Source organism: Stenella coeruleoalba (assembly GCF_951394435.1).
Source record: "Stenella coeruleoalba genome assembly, chromosome: 7".
NCBI lineage: Eukaryota > Metazoa > Chordata > Mammalia > Artiodactyla > Delphinidae > Stenella > Stenella coeruleoalba.
The window spans coordinates 30342483-30363556 of record NC_137153.1 but is presented as its reverse complement, the minus strand read 5'-3'; the positions used below and the strand labels follow the sequence as shown (position 1 = coordinate 30363556).

At 44.4% G+C, this 21074-nt stretch overlaps 1 protein-coding gene and 1 pseudogene across 2 annotated transcripts in view; both read right to left on the bottom strand.

The window, feature by feature from the left end:
* The window catches only part of SHC3 (SHC adaptor protein 3), a gene marked incomplete at its 3' end in the record, with an annotated part of 141516 nt that extends 120686 nt beyond the window's left edge, over positions 1-20830 (bottom strand). Inside the window, exon 1 of the mRNA XM_079926651.1 lies at positions 20242-20830. Within this exon, the coding sequence (XP_079782777.1) occupies positions 20242-20697 (456 nt within the window). The 5' untranslated portion in view covers positions 20698-20830. The remainder of the gene's footprint in view (positions 1-20241) is intronic.
* LOC307189547 (keratin, type I cytoskeletal 25-like) lies at positions 107-19889 on the bottom strand (annotated as a pseudogene). Its single transcript has 2 exons — positions 19836-19889; positions 107-697 (listed from the first exon to the last, which is right to left on the bottom strand). The product of its transcript is annotated as a keratin, type I cytoskeletal 25-like (transcript).
* Positions 20831-21074: the final 244 nt, after the last annotated feature.

Genomic DNA, 21074 nt, shown 5'->3' with positions numbered 1-21074 from the left:
GCAAGAGGACAGACCTTTTTCTTAGGCTTGCTCATTTTTCCAGACAGATATAAAACACCTTCTCTTCTCAGAGAGTTTTGGCATATGCTCTCTCTTGTGTATCAAATTAATTGCTTTGAGATTTCTCCTCCAGGGAGTGGAGCCTGGTGATAAGTATTTTGCTGCTTTGGTCTACCTCCTCAAGGACTTTCTTAATCACTATGGGTTTGGCCAGATTTTGATTTGGTTTCCCACATTTCCAGATACATAATCTTTAGACTTGTAACCTTTGGACTCACAAGCCCCATCATCTCCACCGATGAGGAAACAGTAGGTCTCGATTTCTTTTTCCAGGTGGACTTTGATGTCCAGGAGCTACTCGCACTCCAGTTTCTGGCCCTCGGTCTCCATCTTGACCTGGTGCAGCTGTTCCTCCAAGGGCCCCAATCTGAGCCTGGATCTGGGCCAGCTGCACACAGTAGTTGCCCTTGGTCTCTGTCAAGGAACACTCCAGGGAGTGTTTCGTGGCTAGGAGAAACTGAAGTTCAATTTCCAGTGTTTGGACTGAGGTGGTGGCTCCCATATCCTCATACATCTGCTGTTGCAGTGAAGCACTGTTTTCATTGAACCAGGCCTCGGCATCCCTGCGGTTCTGCTTGGCCAGGGCTTCCTACTCAGCCTGCATGTTGTTCAGCAGAACCGTGAAGTCCACACCGGGCTGTACATATTTGAGAAAAGGAAAACTCTAGATTTCATCAATTAACTTGCCTAATCTACTTTATATGGGATTTTGTATCCTTAAAGTTATATATTTATAAGATTTCCTCTAAAAATAGCCTGGAGTTTATTGAAATGTTACTGTCCACACAAGAAGAATGGGCCATACTTAACAGCACTAATTTTGCCAATATCATAGATTCTTTTTCATTTAAAAGTTCATGGACATAAACTAATCAATGGTGGCAGAAGTCAGAATAGTGGGTACTCTTGGATGGGTCCTGACTGGCTGGGGCATGAGGAAGCCTGGGAGGACCTGGGAATATGCTTTTGGTCTTTGTCAGGTACTTGTGTGGGTGTGATGTATTTGTATATATATGGTGCTCTTTGAGCTGAACATTCAAGGTTGCATGGTCTACTATGTAGTCAACAAAAAGAATAAAATATCATTGTTTTAAGAAAACCCTCGGGCTTCCCTGGTGGCGCAGTGGTTAAGAATCCTCCTGTCAATGCAGGGGACACGGGTTCGAGCCCTGGTCTGGAAAGATCCCACATGCCAGGGAGCAACTAAGCCCGTGCGCCACAACTACTGAGTCTGTGCTCTAGAGCCCTCAAGCCACAACTGCTGAGCCCACAGGCCACAACTACTGAAGCCCGTGTGCCTAGAGCCCATGCTCTGCAACAAAGAGAAGCCACCACAATAAGAAGCCCGCACACCACAACAAAGAGTAGCCCCCACTCACCACAACTAGAGAAAGCCCGGACACAGCAACGAAGACCCAACGCAGCCAAAAATAAATTAATTTTTTTAAAAAATTAAATTTATTTATTTATTTTTGGCTGCGTTGGGTCTTCATTTCTGTGTGAGGACTTTCTCTAGTTGCGGTGAGCGGGAGCCGCTCTTCGTCGCGGTGCGCGGGCCTCTCACTGTCACGGCCTCTCTTGTTGCGGAGGACAGGCTCCAGACGTGCAGGCTCAGTAGTTGTGGCTCATGGGCCCAGTTGCTCCGCGGCATGTGGGATCTTCCCAGACCAGGGCTTGAACCCGTGTCCCCTGCATTGGCAGGCAGATTCTCAACCACTGCGCCACCAGGGAAGCCCCTAAATTAATTAATTTTTTTAAAAACTTTAAAAAAAAAGAAAGCCCTCAAAGTCATTTTATTTTTAATAGTCAACTTTTTCTGATGAATGATGTATGTTCATTGTACAAAAATTTGGAAAACACAAACAAGCATCAAAAGATGAAAATCATTTCTAATCAACCCACCAGAATAACTTGGCTTTATAATAAATGTTGTTTGAAGCCCTGTAACAGCTCAGTTTCTGTTCCCTGGCTTATAGGGCAGCTGTCAAGCTCTTTATCAGAACCTATCAACTTCAACACTGACACTAGAAGCTATGGCCGCATAGACACCACACACCCACAATGCAACCTGTTTCCAGCATCCATGCTGCTTCTTCCCAGCAGCAAAAACCAGTTGGCTGGTTTTCAAAACCAGTTACTGGCAATTACCTTGTTATTCACCCTCCATGACAAAACCCATGCTGTTCATACTGCAGCCCCAAAGAAAATTTGCAGAAGCTTTGAAGCTGAGAACCCAAAATAGGCACCAGGAAGACCAAGCAATCACTTCCAGCTTTCATCCCATCGAGTCTCAGCCTCACGTCCACCTCAGTGGCATCGAGAGCAGTGCTGCACCATCACATCCATCTCCTGGAATGGATTCACACGTTAGGAAGTTGAGCTGACACAGAGTTGGAGTTATAATCTTCTGATATGACAGTACTCTTTCTTGACTAAAGCAAATGAATAATCAATCTCTTTGACTGAAGACAGAGGTCATCCCTGACTCATGGAACTTTGGAGAGGTGAGCTCCAGATTCAATAATAGGGACACAGATGGCTCAAATAGCAAATTTTCAGGAAGCTTCTGTCACCTGCCAGGCACTGTGCCAGTTGCCCTACTAATGTTCATTCACTGCACTCCTCCTGACTACTCTATAAGACGATGCTGTAGTCACCCCCATTTCAGATAAGGGACTCGAGTCTCAGATGTACCTCTTCCTGATAGGCATCACCCTGTGGAAGGGAAGATTAAGAGTTAAGTAGAGTTGTCACATGTCCAGAGAACCCGGAGTACCTGCTGTTAAGAGTAAAGCGAGAAATGTGTCTCCGGTGCAGTGGCACAAAGGTCACATGACGTGAAGAGGTAGATGCCGCAGGACAGTCTTGTGGGAATAAATGGGTTGGATGTTGAGAGAGGTAACAGCCCACTTTCAGTTTCCCTATTTCCTTTATCAGATTCTTTTCAGCTCCCTTACAGGGAAGAAATTAGCCATTTGGTTCCATAGGAACCCTATGTCTTAACGTTTCCTTAGCTAGTGCGACAATTCTCTTTTAATCTTTCATCTCACAGGGAAAATTATTAATACAAATGCCATATAGGCTTTCATCAAAAGAGCCAGGATGTCATTGTAAATGTTAGCTGGTGGCGTGTGTCATCCATCTCATTTACGATGAGGAAGCTGAGTCAGAGAGAGGAAGTATGACTGGGGTTTGGTTAAAAGTAAATCACTGTGCTTCATTTCATCTGAAAATCACAGCAATGCAATAGGCCACATCTGCTATTCAAAGTCAAAGGAAAAGATGGAAGAAATATTCCCAAAATACATATTGGTATTATAGCTAAAGTCCTGTTCTAGTTCATGTGTAAAGGAGGCAAAGCTGACCAGCCCTCTTTATCCTATGGAGTGTGTCTCCATTCACCACTCTCATCCTCACTCTGACACTGAACTAGCTGCTTGGTCTCAGAAGATACATTCTCTCACCTTGAGCTTTCGTTTTCTTCACCTCCCACCATCTGAAAAAATAAATAAAAAGATCATTGGACAAGATGGCCCCTGAGGTCTGCTTAGCTTCTCTCTGTGTAGCTGAACCCCTTGTAGGCCTAGTGCCAACAGCCACCTTCTTCTGTGGGCCCACTCACAGGGCCTTGAGCCCCAGTCTCAGTACTGGGCCTCCGTTTAATTGCACCAGACTATATCTGGATTCCTGGCTTTGCATTCCACTCCTTGCCACACTCCCTTTGCCCGGAGCCTACCTCACTGTCCTGGCTCTTAGGGAGCTGCCACCAGCCCAGGGTCTGGACTCTAACAACTGAGAACAAGGCCAAGCTGTCTCGGAAGCCTTGTCAGGGCTACAGGATCTGTTGAAATAACCCCTTCTACATTCCTAGGATTGGAGACTTGTATCTTCTCTCTTTTGATCTTTGTCAGTCTTGCTGGGTTTATTCATTTTATTGATTTTTTTCAAAGAAACAGATTTTTGTTTTATTGACTTTTTTCTATTGATTTTGTTTTTCATTACATTGATTTTGCTTTTATCTTTGTTATTTTCTTATACAAAGCTGCTTGCTTTGGCTTTATTTTGTTCTTTTTTAGTGTCGAGCTAGATACTTGGATTATTGGTTGGAGAACTTTTTTCCAATGTAAGCATTTGTGGCTATATATTTCCCTCTTGGCACTATTCTAGCTGCGTCCCACATATTTTGATATGATGTAGTTTCATTTTCATTCAATTCTATGTATTTTAAAATTTCCTTTGAAATTTGTCCTTTGTCCCATGGATTATTTATAGGCATGTGGCTTAATTTCCAAGTGTTTGGATATTTTCCTGCTGTCCTTCCTTATTGCTTTCTAACTTGAATCCATTGTGGTCAGAGAACATAATCTGTATGATTCCAATTATTTTAAACTTGGTTAGATTTGCTTATTTTATGGCTTGAGGAATGATCTGTCTTGGTAGATGTTCCATGGGCACTTGATAAGAATGTTTATTCTGCTGTGGTTTCATGGAGGACTCTATGGATGTCTACTTGATTCTGTGGTTGATTATGATGTTCAGCTTTGGATATCCTTGATGATTTTAAGCACAGTAACCTATCAATTGCTCAAAGTGGGCTGTGGAAATCTCCATCTATAATTATGGATATATACAAGCATTTCTGTACTCATTTCTACTATAAGAATTAGTTCATATTACACACACGTTGTTGCACCATGCTCTTCTCAGCCAGAGATGCCTCTTTTCCAATAAACCATAATAAAATTCTAATTCACTGTTTTAAATGTCTATATGTTACTGCATGGTTTTGAATGCATCAGAACTTATAGCACCACTCTATTGTGGGACATTCACTTTGTTCTGTGGGTGGCATTATTCCCACTGATGATTCCACTGGCCTTCTTAATTGCAATTCTGAGTTTTGATGACAAAGGCTGATGGTTGGAAGTTCTCAATTGTTGAGTGGCCTATAGTTGGAGGGTGGGAGGGCAGAGGTGAGTTTACACTGAGCCTTTAGATAAAAGGAAGTGTGACTCTGAAAATCATCTGCTTGTAGATTATAACAAATAAGCCATAAAGAAAACCCTATCATCCTTTCTTGGAAAAAGGAGCAGCTGTATCTTAGACAAAGATGAATTTATCTCTGTCGTGTAGGCATATGAAATAAGGTCCAAATTATTCTCAGGACACAACAAAACTCTACAAACAGAATATACACCAACCCAAGCAATTCCACCAAATTCTTTACATGAGCAAAATCTCTTAAATGTAATTTACAAACTAAGATGTAAACAGATAAGAGAATCCAGGATATCGTGAGATCAGGACTGTTGACTGAGTGAGAAATGTTTAGCTTGGAGAGGAGAAAGTGAGGGAAATATACCTCCAGCTCCCAGCATCATGGAGGGAGGTTGCCTAGTGTAATCCAAAAAGGACCAGCAATGGACTGGTTCCCCCATTGAACAGGCAGCATCCTGACTCCAAGGGGCTACAGCCCCTGTTACGGACAAATGGCAGCCAACATCTCAGCGTCCCTTTGAATGTGGCCAGTCTGCAGTGGAATGTCTTCCCGCCGGCCCCCCCGTGCCCCCCCCCCCCCCGCAACCGCCCCGTCAAATGCCATGCCCACTCCCGCCTCCAAAGTGTCTCTCACTCTGGTTCTCCTGCTTGAACATCCTCCATCCCTCCACCTACCCAGATCTGGACGATCTTTCAGGACCCAGAAAAAAATCCCACACCCTCTGAGAAGCCTTTCTTGATAACTCCAGCCACCACCAATCTCTCACCATGCCATTAGCACCTTATTAAACATGATATTTTTTTCTGTCTTTTTAAAATGGAGCAGCTTTTCCTCCTCAACTGGATCACAAGTCCTTTTCGGAAAATCACCCTGTACCTCTTTCACAATCTACAATACCTTCCACAGGACAAGGCAAGTGACTGAGCCCTCAGAAAGTACTTGTTGATACACTCATTTTCCCTCATTCTTTTTCATAAATCCACGTGCTTTAATTAAAGGTGGGGGCACGTGGAAGTGTGCAGGAGTTTAGCTTTCTGTTTGGAAATGTCCTGGTGACATTTGGCTATACAATATTTTACCTTAATAATGCTTATTCATGGCTATCATTAAAGTTGATTATCTTACTGAAACCCTTCTGTAATTAGCTTTAAAGAAAAAGAGCAATAAAAACAAAATTCATGGGTCTGCTAATAAGGCTTCTCATCTATGGAACAGCCTGTAAAGACTTTGGGTGGGCTGTGTCATACATGCCAGTTCATGGAAAGAACAATCATCAAGGGATTTTTAAACAGAATGGAGTTCAAAATGTGCCTCTCTGAAGTTACATTCTTAATCACCAACCATATATAAATAGGCCCACAGGTCACCCTCCTTACCAGTCTCTTTTGTTCTGTCACATTCCCCAGTGTCCTACAGTCACCTTGATTCCTCCTTCTTCACGTATTAAGTGTTTATCACTGGCTCTTTCCCCAGGGAAGTTTTGGGAAGAGCCAGCTGACCTCCTTTTCCACAATTCATGGCCTTCTATCACACATCTGTAAAGCCCCCTCTGGAGAATGATTTCCTTGAAAGCAGGGACCATTTAATTCATCTTGGATTCTCAGGAGCCCCAGCAATAGGCATCCAGTAGGTTCCCACTTAGCATGGATTGAATCAATGAACACAAAGACAAACCCACAGGGCTATGGAGATCCTAAGACGTGATCATTAACTCTGCCTCATACACTCTGCTGCTGAGTCTTGAAAACTAACAGTTATTTCAGACCAAGATAGAGTGGACAGAAAGGGCCCAGAGCGGGAGAATTTGATCTAAGGCCAGAGTTGCAACTGGTTTGGGGAAAACAAGTTGTTTCATGTGGCTGAAATATTGGTGGTTGAGGGGCAAAAGATGAAGCTCAAGCGCTAAACTGAAGCCAAACTATGAAAGTTTGTGTGTCATAATAAGGCATTTGGATTGACTTCTACAAGCAAAGGCAAGCAACAGAGAGCTTTTCATTAGAAAGATGAGAGATATTTATTTTACAAAGGTAAATGATTCACCACATTAACAGAAAAAGGGTGAAAAATATATATTTATCTCAAATGCTGAAAACTAATTTGGAAGTTCATTTGGAAAACTAGGGTTATAGGAAATGTTTATTAACTTGTAAAAGTGTATATAATAGTAAATGTCCTCCTTTATAATAAGTACAGGAGACTGACTTTGTAGCCAGAAGTGAAAAAGTCACCTTCAATAAATGGATAAAGAAGATGTGGCACATATATACAATGGAACATTACTCAGCCATAAAAAGAAATGAAATTGAGTTATTTGTAGTGAGGTGGATGGACCTAGAGTCTGTCATACAGAGAGTGAAGTAAGTCAGAAAGAGAAAAACGAATTCTGTATGCTAACACATATATATGGAGTCTAAAAAAAAAAAATGGTTCTGAAGAACCTAGGGGCAGGAAAGGAATAAAGACACAGATGTAGAGAACGTACTTAAGGACACAGACATAGAGAACAGACTTAAGCACACAGGGAGGGGGAAGGGCAAGCTGGGACAAAGTGAGAGAGTGGCATGGACATATATACACTACCAAATGTAAAATAGATAGCTAGTGGGAAGCAGCCACATAGCACAGGGAGATCAGCTCGGTGCTTTTTGTCCACCTAGAGGGGTGGGATAGGGAAGGTAGGAGGGAGATGCAAGAGGGAGGAGATATGGGGATATATGTATATGTATAGCTGATTCATTTTTTTATAAAGCAGAAACTAACACACCATTGTAAAACAATTATACTCCAATAAAGATGTTTTAAAAAAATTAAAAATAAAAAAGTCACCTTCACCAATAGAATTGATTACTGTACTCTAGGTCCCATGAATGTAATAAGAAAAGAAAAGGTTAATATTAGCTAAAACTTATTGTACACACAGGCAAAAATATTTGCCCAAATGGAAAGATTCATGTAGAAGAATGTTCATTATTTTACAATCTGTGATAAACTGGAAACTATCTACATGTCTAACAATAGGGAACTGACTGAATAAGTATTAGCACCTCCTTGTATATGAATATTAAGCAAATGCCAAAAAGAATGAAGCAGAATTATAGGTACTAATATTGAAAGATTTCCAAAGCATATTAAATGAAAAGAGCAAGTCACAGAACTATGTATGTAGAATACTTTGCTTTGTGAAACAGAAAGGAAAAAGAAAAGATAAAAGAAAGGAAGAAAAATAAGTGTGTATGTGTGTGTCTGGAAATATAAATAACAAACAGGTGATGGTGATTACCTCTGAGAGGAAGAAAATTAGAAGGGAAAGCAGCTGAAGGGAAACTTTGAAACATCTAAGTAAGACTATATTTTTTAGCCAATTTAAAAAGAAGAGTCTTTCCCAAAGGAATCATCTGAAGACCAGTTAGTTTATTGTAATAATCACAGAAAGAAATGGTGAAGGCATGAATCAGGACAAAAGGAAGGGAAAAGAAGATCTGAAACCCTGTTGAGCAGAAATGATAGTTTAGTGACTGAAAAGATGTAATAAGTTTAGGCAAAGGAGGTATTCAAGGATGGCGATGAGGTCTCGAGTTTGGGAAGCAGGTGAGCCGTGACACCATTAACTGAGGAACAGAATGTAGGTGGGAAAGGTCATGAATTCAGTTTGAGACCTATTTCATTTAAGAGGCCATGAAACAGTGGATGGGCATGTTGGATGGTCAGTAAGCAATACAGACCTGAGCCCAATGTATGCCACTGCCCTTTGACACATGACACTGGTCCAAGCCACCTTCACCACTCCTAATTGTCTCCGAACTGCCTCTACTTTCATTTCTGCCTTTCCAATCTGTTCTCCCCACAGAAGATAGAATAATCTTTCAGAAAATCTCCAGTGGTTTCCCACTGCACTTGCCTGGTGCTGGGACACCTCCTAGGTACCCTCCCCCTGACTCAATACACTAATTACATTGGATACAGTCAGTTTCTATCTCCTCCTCCTAGAATGCAGTACACATGCACGCACACACACACTCATGCACAAAAACACCTGCACACCAATCCCATCCATTTTCTTGGGTATCTAGGGCTCCACTTCCGTATCACCTCCTCAGAGAAGCCAATCTTGATTTCTGTAACCTCACTACCAATGTGATCTCCTGGTATTTTCTCTCATCTGTCTCTACTACTGACACTGAAAGAGCAGGAAGCATGCTTATTTAATCACCTCTTTATCCCCAACTCTTAGGACAGGGCTACCCCAGAATGGCAATTCAATAAACACTAGTTGAATGAAATAATTGATTAGTATATTGATGGAGGAATAAATTAATAATTAGAGGGTAAGTCTGTTCACAAATAATCAGAAATAAGAAAAAATAAAGAGGAACCTGCACAGCAGATGCTGGGAGTCTGGGAGAAAGGTTGTGAGGTGACAGCATCAGGTGAAAAGGAGTTTTTGATTTTATAATTAGGGGGTCACCAAGGAACCTTTTCCAGACACTGTCTGCAGATCGGGAGCAGCCAATTGTCTCACGTTGGTGTAAATAAGGTGAGAGAAAGTGAAATGAGGAAGGAGGGGGTGGGAGAGGGAAGAAGGGATGCTTGGAGGGGAAGCTGTTTTAGGTACAAGAAGCCTAAGGATGAGGTCCACAAAAATAAGTTATATTTTTTTAAAGGTAATACTCAAAACTCATCACTTGCTAATCATTGTGTGACATGTTACTATCGTCTACACCCTTGAAGTTGAGACTCTGCAAAGCTGTGTTACTGCACATCCTTTCCCACCTCCCAGTGGAAGCAGGGTATAACTATTTATACTACAGGAACTGGCAAACCCTATAAATCATGACGTTTTAGTCCACAAAGCCAGGTGTTAACGTTTCCCCGCATAGCCCTTCCCTGGGAGCCTTAACCAACAGATAGCACAGGAATGAGGGTTGGGGCGGGGGAGGCGGGAAGGTATTTGCAATAAAAGGACAGGAGTTTGTGGGCCACACTGGAACATCAGAACCCCCTCTCCTGGCCATCATTTGATGACTTTTATTTTCTTCTCCCACGTGAGTAAATAAGTCTCTCTGCAAACAAGGTTATTATCTATTACAGGAGTTGCTACTTCCAGCAAAAAAATCACAGCTCAGTCCTTTAGATCGTGCAGCCACCACCGCCTCACAAATAACCATCCATAAAATAGCAGTGTCTCCAGCTCAGGGACCAGGAGGAGAGCCTGGAGGGGGCAGTCCTGAAGGAGTGAGACCAGTGGGACCGGTGAACTTGTTACAACCTCCGGTGATGACGTTAGGTGTGACACCATCATTCATCAGGTGCAGGAGGCCGTTCCAGCCTCCATTCTGGACAAGTATACAAACCACAGACACACACTATTACCACTGGTCCTATAAAGACCTATTTCACAGCTCTTCTGGTGAGTAGGGGGTCATAGTTCATCTGTCTCGTATTCCATGACCTTAGTTTGAGGGTTAGGCTTGAGGAATTTTTAAAGGTGTCTCCATTTGGTGCCCACAGAAATGGTAAAGAAACCTGAGACTCTTCCAGGTGGGTTATTTTGTCATTTCTTACTCTCATCTCCATTCTTCCAGAGAATATGAATCTTCTTAAGTGTTTGAGTCAGCTAGTGGCCACTCTAGATGAGACTCCAAAAGTTTGTGTACAGCCTGTGATGGTAAATTTCACGTGTTAACTTGGCTGGGCCACTGGGTGCCCAGATACGTGATCAAACATGATTCTGGGGGCTTCCCTGGTGGTGCAGTGGTTGAGAATCTGCCTGCTAATGCAGGGGACACGGGTTCGAGCCCTGGACTGGGAAGATCCCACATGCCGTGGAGCAACTGGGCTTGTGAGCCACAACTGCTGAGCCTGCACGTCTGGAGCCTCTCCTCTGCAACAAGAGAGGCCGCGATAGTGAGAGGCCCGCGCACCATGATGAAGAGCGGCCCCCGCTTGCCACAACTAGAGAAAGCTCTCGCACAGAAACAAAGACCCAACACAGCAAAAATAAATTAATTAATTAATAAGAACAAGTCACCAAGACCTGCAATTAAAAAAAAAAAAAAGATGATTCTGGGTGTTTCCGTGAGGGTGTTTTTGGATGACTTTAGTATTCAAATGGATAGACAGACTGAGTAAAGCAGACTGCCCTCCCTAATGTGGGTGGGCCTCATCGAATCAACTGAAGGCCTGAAGAGAACAAAAAACTGACCCTCCTGGGAAAAGAGGGAATTCCTCCTACCTGATGGCCTTCAAGCTGGGATAATGGCTTTTTCCTGCCTTTGGACTCAAACTGAAACACTGGCTCTTCCTGGGTCTCAAGCCTGCTGACTCACCCTGCAGACTTCTCAGCCTCCATAATCACATGCACCAATGCCTCATCACAAATCTCCTTCTATATATATGCACATCCTATTTGTCCTCTTTCTCTGGAGACCCTGGACTAATCCACTACTATAAAAACAGTTTGGGAGAAAACCTGTTCCTAAAAGGATCATCTGGTTGCTAGAGGAGAACCCACCAGGGCCAGGAGGTAGGGTGGTCCAGGGGAGCCTGAGCAGGGTGGGTGTGGAGGTACAGCTCCCACCCCATCCCCTGGGGGTGTCCATCAGAGGCATCTCCTGAATCCCAATGTCATCACCTCTGAAGGAGAAATCACAGAGGCTGGCCCACCTCCTCTGCCTCGGGGACCACAGAGTCGAATGCAGGGATGTTCCAGGGCCTGTGACCCTGACCGCGCTCTGCCAGACTTGGAACCGCTATTAAGCCTAATCCTGCAACTTACTCATCAGAACCTTGAGTTCTGTCAGTGCTGATGTGGGAGCCCCCCCAGCTCCGCAGGATTCAGGAAGCTGGAGAGGGGTGTCGATGGCTGTGAGCTGACACCTGTAGAAGCTGGCTACCGGGCACCTTTTAGATCATTTCTCTTTTTTTTAATGTTGATATATTTTGTATGTTGTATGTATGTGTGAAAATTTCCACAGCAAACGTCTACATTTTATAAAGAAAGGTTTACAAAAGAACCAGGTGAGTGACATCACAAGAGTGACATCTCTGCTGCCAGCAAGAGAAGGTGGCTGTTCAGTCTCTGTCTTTCGAGTCCATGACCGTGTTTCTCTGGGGGCCCTGGGGCCCATCTGAAGACAAGTCCCAGCCTCTGGAGGCTGCCTTTCTCTGCCTGTCCCTCTCATCATTCCTGTCTTTTAGACATAATTCAGTGTCGGCAGAAGCAGGCTGTGGGGACTTCTGCTTGAACAGGCCTCTGCTCAGGAAGATCAGAGGATCCAAACTGAGGTCCGGAGGGAAAGGAAGTGAGATGGATGTGCCAAATCCTAGGAGGTAAAGGGCTTTTCAGGATCCAACATGGTGCAGCCCAGTGGTCCCAGCAGGACCGAGTTGCGTGCATACACTGCATCCACCTCCAGGAGGACTGATGTGTCGTGAAAGGGGCTGGCTCTTCCACACAAAGAACACTCAAAACAGTTATGTTTTCATTGTTTTCTCCCAAGAGGTAAAAGCATTGTTACTCCCTCTTTGGGGGAAAGCATAAGGGACCCCGATTTTATAGTGTTTCTGCTGAAAACCAGGCTAGGGCTAGTTTTCCATCAAGAGAGCTAGAACTGTGTTGTGGTTTTTCAAGATGTTTTTAAACGGAAGGTTTCTATATGGGCAAATAGTATTAGAAATGCTGAATATTTGCAAAGCAAAAAGCAATAGGATTGAACCTTATCTGTCGGTCCCTCTAGAATGCCAAACAATTATATTTAATTGTCAGAAGGATCCCAGCAGAGAGCACTACTGGTGGGAAGTTGGGTGAAAGTCAAGTTCCACTGAGTTTGCAGGTTTGATACAAGTTTAAATTCTTAAAATTTAGAAAGAAACCGTTGCTGCTTTTTCTGCCCATTCAATAGACAGAAGTGAGGAAATGCTCTTCTGAGGGGCCTTCACTTTAGAAAAACTACACATTTCAAATGACACACTAGGATGGCTTCAAGTCTGAAGTAAGCAGCCAACGTTGGGAATTCTCTGGCCGTCCAGTGGTTAAAACTCCACGTTTCCACTGCAGGGGGCACTGGTTCAATCCCTGGTGGGGGAAGTAAGATCCCACATGCTGTGGCCAATAAATAAATAAATAAATAAATAAATAAAAATAATAATAAATAAAGTAAGCAGCGTCATAACAACAAGCTCTTTGGACATTCTTTCTCAGAAAGCCTTGGCTTTGAGGGGGTTCAGATATTCTGATGCCACTGGGCATCAGGAACACCAGTGATAAGGTGAGGCTCCAGTCCCTCAGCTCTCCCTTCTCTGCAGCTTCTCTTCCAGCATCTAGGTTTCTCTACAGCTTCTGCAGGAGATGAGATCATGGCTAGAAACCCAGATCTCTGCAGGAAGGTGGTAGAACTTGCCAGACCTCTCTTGTCGAGAGGCAAGGCAAGTCTGAGCCCAGAATCTGAGGGCCAAAGACCATGGGTGCCCTGAGCTGCCATCATCTGCCAAGCAAGAGCAGAGGCTGATCCGAACCTGAGGCACCGCACAGAGTCAAGAGGATACAAGGGGATGCCAGCTCCCCAAGAAGAGCAGCAACTGGTCCTCTCCTCCCAGGCATATCAGGGGTGCACATGGCACCTTCTGCCCACCAAGGTGAAGAGCACAGCATTGCCTGAGCCATGGAAACTCCGTCTTTGGCCTGGCATCTTGCTGGAATCCAGTGGTTCTCATGGAGATTCCTGGCCCCCCCACCCTCCAAGTTTAACTAGTGCCGTTCTGTTTGTTTTAGGGAAACCTCGCCAATCCTAGTGCTGGGAGGCACAGACTGACACACAGCAGCATGCCACCCTGGTGGAGGGGAGGGAAGAGGCAAAACCACATGGGGACAGAATGATTTGTTGTTTCTTTACCTCAACTGAAAATCAATACTTATGAATTTGCAGGACCAAAAGCAACTTGTAAGATTATTGTATGATTGCACACACACACACACACACACACACCCCACGGTCAGCATCCATCCTGTTGTGCACTTACACACACACACACAGAGTTAACATCTACCTACTCAGTAGGCCATTCTTACACTTAATGCCTCCCACCATAAAGACATTCTTTATCCACTGCAGATTGTAGATTTCTTCTGCTAAAATTCTAATTTTTTTCTTGTCCTTTACCCAGGAAATATGCACAACTGATCATTTCTTTCCATTTCATATGAAACTATCTTATTTCTTTTTTTTTAATAACATCTTTATTGGAGTATAATTGCTTTACAATGGTGTGTTAGTTTCTGCTGTATAACAAAGTGAATCAGCTCTACGTATACATGTAATCCCCATATCCCCTCCCTCTTGCATCTCCCTCCCTATCCCACCCCTCTAGGTAGACACGAAGCACCGAGCTGATCTCCCTGTGCTATGCAGCTGCTTTCCACTAGCTACCTATTTTACATTTGGTAGTGTATATATGTCCATGCCACTCTCTCACTTCGCCCCAGCTTACCCTACCCGCTTCATGTGTCCTCAAGTCCATTCTCTACATATGTCTTTACCCCTGTCCTGCCCCTAGGTTCTTCAGAACCATTTTTTTCTTTAGATTCCATATATGTGTGTTAGCATATGGTATTTGTTTTTCTCTTTCTGACTTACTTCACTCTGTATGACAGACTCTAGGTCCATCCACCTCACTACAAATAACTCAATTTCGTGAAACCATCTTATTTCTAAATTAAGTAATTCCATTTAACTTAATTTGTCCTTGGGTATTTTCATTTAAAATGCTGAATCCTCATTGTGCTTCTCTCTGAACCCCACAAAACTTTCTGGGCAGCAGCACCATGGGGTCTGGCCCTGGCCCGGAGAAGCACACCCTGATACAGCGGTGCAGCCCAGAAGCCCCGTTCTTCCAGATGCATGAGGTGCAGGAGCAAGGAACTGCCCCAGCCATGACACCGCCTCCTCCCCCATGTCACAGGAGCCTGGCTGAGCTTGTGCTCAGCCCACCCTCTACTTCCTGCGGCCCCATGTAAAGGTCCAGAGAGGCGGGCTGACCTCTTGAGCTCCACACTCTGAGGTGGCCAAGTGGATCTGGGGTCCCAGTGTCCAGGCGCCCCCCAGACCCTCCACGTCCAGGCCACGTCCCTGCTGGGAGACACGACAACCAAGCAAGGGGCTGCAGGCTTCACAAACCCTTCAGGATGAGCCTGTTGGCTGGAAAGACAGCCTCTTACATGTTTTACATGTTTGCTGCCCAAGTGTCCCATTACCACTACTTTGCTTCAATGATATTTATCATGTATTCCCCAAAAGCTGACATATATTCAAAGACAGAAAAGAGTGGTAGCATAGAAGAGCAAGAAGTCTACTCTTTGTGAGATTAAAGTTTCATCAAAAGCTTATCTTTTGGAATTATTTTCTCTTAAACATGAATATAAAAGCAATGAATGAAATAATCAGGTATTTCTGGAAATAAAACATTTACTATTTTCTAATGACCCTGTCCAAAGTCATTACATGTTGTGTGTGTGTGTGTATGTGTGTGTGGTGTATGTGTGATGTGGTGTGTGTGTGTGTGTGTGTGTATATGTGGGTGGGACAGGGTATATGTGTGTGTGTGTGTATGTATATGTGTGATGTGTGTGTGTGTATATGTGGGGGGATAGGTTATGTACGTGTATGTGTGTGTGTGTGTGTGTGTGTGGTATATGTGGGGAGGTGGGCTATGTATGTGTGTATGTGTGGTGTGTGTGTGATGTAGTGTATATGTGCACACACACATTTAATGCATCTGTTATACTTGTGTCACATAAAAAAAGAGATGTCCAGATCAAATTAGTAATTTTGTCTATTAATCTCAAAAGAGTTTCTTAAACTGTTTTTCAAACGATTTAGACAATTTACATGTAAGCCACCCATTTATGAGATTTTTCAACAATTTTAAGAAAAAAATCAACTTTTAAAGTTGTCTTTTACATCAAGGAACAATTTTTTAATCTAAAATTAAAGCAAAATTCAATCAGTCTCACCATAATGATATATCATGGCTATACTTGAAATAGCTTTGTTGATGACAGTTTAATATGACCTTAGCTCACAGTTATCAAAAGAACACAACGTTAAGAAAAAAAAGTTTAGATATTTTTGCTAAGAAAAAGATTTAAAATATTTTTAAAGGCAGTGAAAAAACTACCAACTGAGAATAAATTTTAGAGTACAGTTAATAAAGACCATCTAGGGCTTCCCTGGTGGCACAGTGGTTGAGAGTCCGCCTGCCGATGCAGGGGACACGGGTTCGTGCCCTGGTCCAGGAGGATCCCACATGCCGCGGAGCGGCTGGGCCTGTGAGCCATGGCCGCTGAGCCTGTGCGTCCGGAGCCTGTGCTCCGCAACGGGAGAAGCCACAACGGTGAGAGGCCCGCGTACCGCAAAAAATAAATAAATAAATAAATAATAAAGACCACCTATAAAAAGCAATAGAACATTTATAAATAAAATGAATAATTTATACCACCCTAAATATCATCAGATTTGCAAATGGGGGAAACAAAATATTTTTTAAAGAGCTCTTGTAAAAACAAGGATTCATTCCAAAAGAAAAACAATCCAGCATACCAGGAAATAATTCAGTAGTTCTCTGTTAAAATCTCCTGTAAACAGTTCGTATCATAGAGCTATTATCAGTAAAGATATAACACTCTTTGCAGACCAAAACCTCAGCTGTCTGAGGGAGGCATCACGGGATTTATGGACACATAACCTACTTTCTCACTGTGTTGCTGGTGATCAGCGAACACTTGGGCCTCTTGATTCTTGCCATGGGCACTCAGGTCAGTCCTAAATGTGGTAACTTTTATCCTGTTTTGAGTCTGTGGCATGATGTGCTGTAAAGAGAGCCCTTCTTTTGGGGAACCCCCCCCCAGGGCTGCCAGCTAGCCCAGGTACCTCCCACACAGTATTGCCTTCCGCTGCTGGGGGGCGGGAGGTGTCAAGGCTGAACCTCAAGACCACGCTTGTCTTCAAATGGCTACTCCACCTCAGCCAGTGCCTATTTTTAAGAACTGACTCCCAACTGTTCATGTCTATCTTCCCTTCCTAAACTGTTCTCTCTGTGGATCTGCAGGTGTCACACCCAAATAGCGCCTTTGGGACCTGCTAAAGACGCTTATCAGCCCCCATGGGCACTCAGGCTCCTTGCCAGCTTGGACTTTTAGGCAATAGAATTTGAAAGTGGGTAGCAGCGTAATCAACACTTGTCTGTATCAACACTTGTCTGTATTTCTCTAGGCCTTTCAAGTTCAAATTTAAAATAGTTTTAAAATAGGGTTGTAATGAAAATATTCATTGCTCTTAGCTGTTACGATGTTCCTTTTCTGTCTATAAAGGGCATATTTTCTTGTTCTTTCCCTTTTGTGTCACCAAAAGAAAAAACCCAGTGTCAGGCATACTTAGGCAGGTACAAAGGTGCTGCCAGTGGGGTCTCCTGATGTAAATAAATACAAACCTGGAGGCTGCCTGGACTCTTCCTTATCTGCATACCCTCATGCTGCTATTAAAAGCAGACTCAAGTGATGGCACGAAGGACAAATTAAACATGCTCTGAGCTTGGAATTCTACTGCTGCTCAGGTACTTCTATTTTTAAATTTTAAATCCTTCATTAATTAATATTACAACCTGCTGTTCAAATAGTTCGATGTTTCCTAATTGATCAAAACCAGCCAGACTTCGGGATTTTACAATTTCCACTTTCATGTAAGTAGATTACGTTAAAATATTTTTGAAGAATAAATCTGTGTGCAATATCTTAATATTGTCTGTAGGTAGGTATTTCTATGAGGCAGGAAATCTATAATTATACAGCAGATGAATCTTCCAGGAAACTGGAAAACATTTGGGGGTTTTCCTTAATTTAGAAATACATTTAAATCAAAGAGAATAAGAAGTTCTTTCCCAAACCCTAAGCCTTTAGATTTTGCAACTGAGTTACAGGCATGTTATAAAGATTGCCCCTTTCTATCTACCAGAGATCTTTTAAAGTAAGGATACCAATAAAACTATTTACAAGTCAGCAAATAATACCAAATTAAGTTTTTTTCAGTTTTGTGATTTTTCAAGAGAATAAGTTCATGGTTCTAAATTCAACATGGGCAATTCAGAAATGTGTACCAACAGAGGGCCACGTGATATTGTGAATCAAATGTGCACAGAAGAAATTGTCCTTTAGTGTCTGGTCTCCTTTGCTGTGTGATTTCAAACTTCTCCAGGGAAGCCTGAGCGTCTTATGTTGCCGCAATTCACCACTGAAGATGGGCCAGACCACAGCAAGGGGTACTGACCGGGCCGTGCTATATGCCCCCAGGTCACTACAGTCTCATGGCACAACAATGTGACCTGAAATCCAGAAGGCTCTGGGCAGACCCAGCCTTCTGCCTATTTGAGTGTTGCTGCTACTTCTGCGGGGTGTGTCACAACCTAATGGCCCAGCAGAGCAGACTAGTTTTAGTTGCTCATCCTTCTTCAGCCACAACTGACATTTAGAACTGGATGTCTGCCTTCATCCTTCAAAAAGCAAGAGTAAAGCCCTAAGCAAAGTGAATGATTTCTTTTTTTTAAGGAACACTTTAAAGGCATAAGTTTGAAAATTCTCCCTCCATTTGGAAACTACCCTCTATGTGCAACATGACAGGTATAAAAAGCTTTGCCAACATCCATCTATTTCAAACGTAGGCTGTTTTTTTCTTTAGATAGCAATTATACTAATATGCCACGTAATATACTCTGGCATCACCTCTTCACCTCAGAGTTGTCAGGGATTTTTGTTTGGTTTTGTTTTTTCTTTTTTTCTTTTTGTTTTTGGCTCCTGGTTATATAATTTAAAGAAGAAATACAAGAAGAATATTCTTTTATAATAAACTCAACCTGCTGTGCATACTTTATGCTGATCTTTATCCCTTTTGTAAAATATATTATTAATCCATTTTCAGAAGTTAAGAATGAAGATGAAATTAAAAAGCAGCTTCAAAAGGAGAAAAGGCCCATGTTTAATACTAATGATCATATTCCTTTGTCGGTACTTTTTAGATAGTTAAAGATAATCCACAAAGTTAACTGTTTCCTTTAATATTTGGTTCAAAATTACCAAGCTACAACATTTTCCCTGGGGATGTGATCTGTAGAATTTTTAAACTGGATCTGTAGCCAGTATGTATTGACTAGATGGCCTGCAGGTTTCTCAATGGGGTTGACGACACTGGAGACAGAGTTTGAGTCTCATTTCTTTTTAAGCAAAAAGCCATGCCTTGGAGTGACCAGTCTGAAATAATGTAGTTTTGACCCCTTCCCCCTGTCTGTAGGCTATCTGCCCAGCTGGAGAACGCTGTGGTGGCTCTCTACTGCCCGGCAGCCAGGAGGACATGATAAGCATGTGGCAGGCCAGTTGAATGCGGCTGAGTATTTGTTCTTTAAATATCATAGAATACTTGCATAAGGGAAGAATTTTGTGGACTACATCCGGCGTGATTGTATAATTCCTTGTGTTGGAGGAAAAAAATCTCCTTTCCAGCCTGTGGCTCAGCTCTCTTTAGCCTATTTAAATGGATGACTACAGTCCCCAAGGAAAAACAGTCCCAAATTCTCCTTCTGCTGCTGTTAACCAACACAGTTAGGTATGGAATGAAAGGCAGACACTAAAGCTGGGTAAGAAAGTACGACCCATCTGGTATAAAGCAAGGACAGCACTTGGCCTGCACTGAAAGGAGCTGGAAATTCTTGCTGTGGCAGAAATGAAACCACCTACCCTGCCGCCTGGGGCAAACACAGCAGAAGTAGTGACACCACCTGCCTTTCTCATCGCAGGGGCTGCCCAGTTCCTCCAAGTATGTTCACTGTACCCTAGGTAGGCCTGATGCACAGTTTCCAAGGATAGTGGTCCATGCGGAGAGGGGTACTGGCCCGACACATGGCAAAGCGAGGTGGCAAAGGCATGCCAAAGGAGCGGAGCCAAGGGAAACCAGGACAGAGTGAGGTCACCGATTTCAAACCGTCTCCCAATGGATGCGCAACGGGCGCTTTTGCTGTGCCGGGTCGCCGCAGCCAGGCGAGCTGACTGCGAAGGAGTGACCTCCCGGCCTCCAAGGCGACCCACTGTGCCGGACGCCCCTTCGCCCGGGCTTTCCCACCCGGCAGCCCGCGCCCGCACCCACCTTGACGACGTAGGTGACTCCGGCCCCCAGCACCTGGTCGCTAGCGTGCGGGGCGCGGGGCGGCGGCTCGTCGCCTGGTCGGCCCTTCCTGGCGGCGCGCATGGCCGGGGCGCGGGGGCCGGGGGGCGCGCTGCCGTCCGGGGCGGCCAGGCTGGGCGCGCTGCAGCTGCCCGAGAGCCGCGCGCCCGCCCGCTCCCTGGCCGCCGACAGGCCGCGGAGGCCCGAGCTGGAGAGTTTCAGGTGGGACACCTTGTGGAGCAGGTGGCCCAGGCTGCCCGGCCCATCGTCGGGCGCCCTGCGCAGCGCGTCTCCGGACACCAGGTAGGGGGCCGCCGCCGGGGCCGCGCGCGCCGCCGAGACCTTGCCACCGCCGCTCACCGACAGGTTGTGCAGAAGGTCATCGACCGATGTCACCGAGTCATTCCTGAAGCGATTGTACTTGGTGCGTGGAAGCATGCCCCTCCGTGGGCTCGCCGCATCCGCCCGGGCGCTGCAGGTGCCGGCCCCGGCGCGGGCTGCCGCGCATAGCAGGCGAGCCGCGGTCCCCGGGGCGGGACGGAGCGGCCGGGACAGCCGGCTGGGGGGCGCGAGCAGCGGCGCCGGTCTACCACCGCTAACACCCCGCACGGCCGTGGCCGCGCAGCCCCGGCCCCGGACTCGGCTGCTGAGGGCGGCACGTTTGCTTTGCAAAAGTCATAGTTTCCTCTGATGAGCGCCCAGCTGCTTGGGGCTGCTCACAGCAAAAGCATGACTCACTCCGAGAGGAGACCCTTCTCAACAAAGGCTCGGTGAGCACTGCAAATCACTTCCTGTAGCAAAAAAAAAAGAAAGAA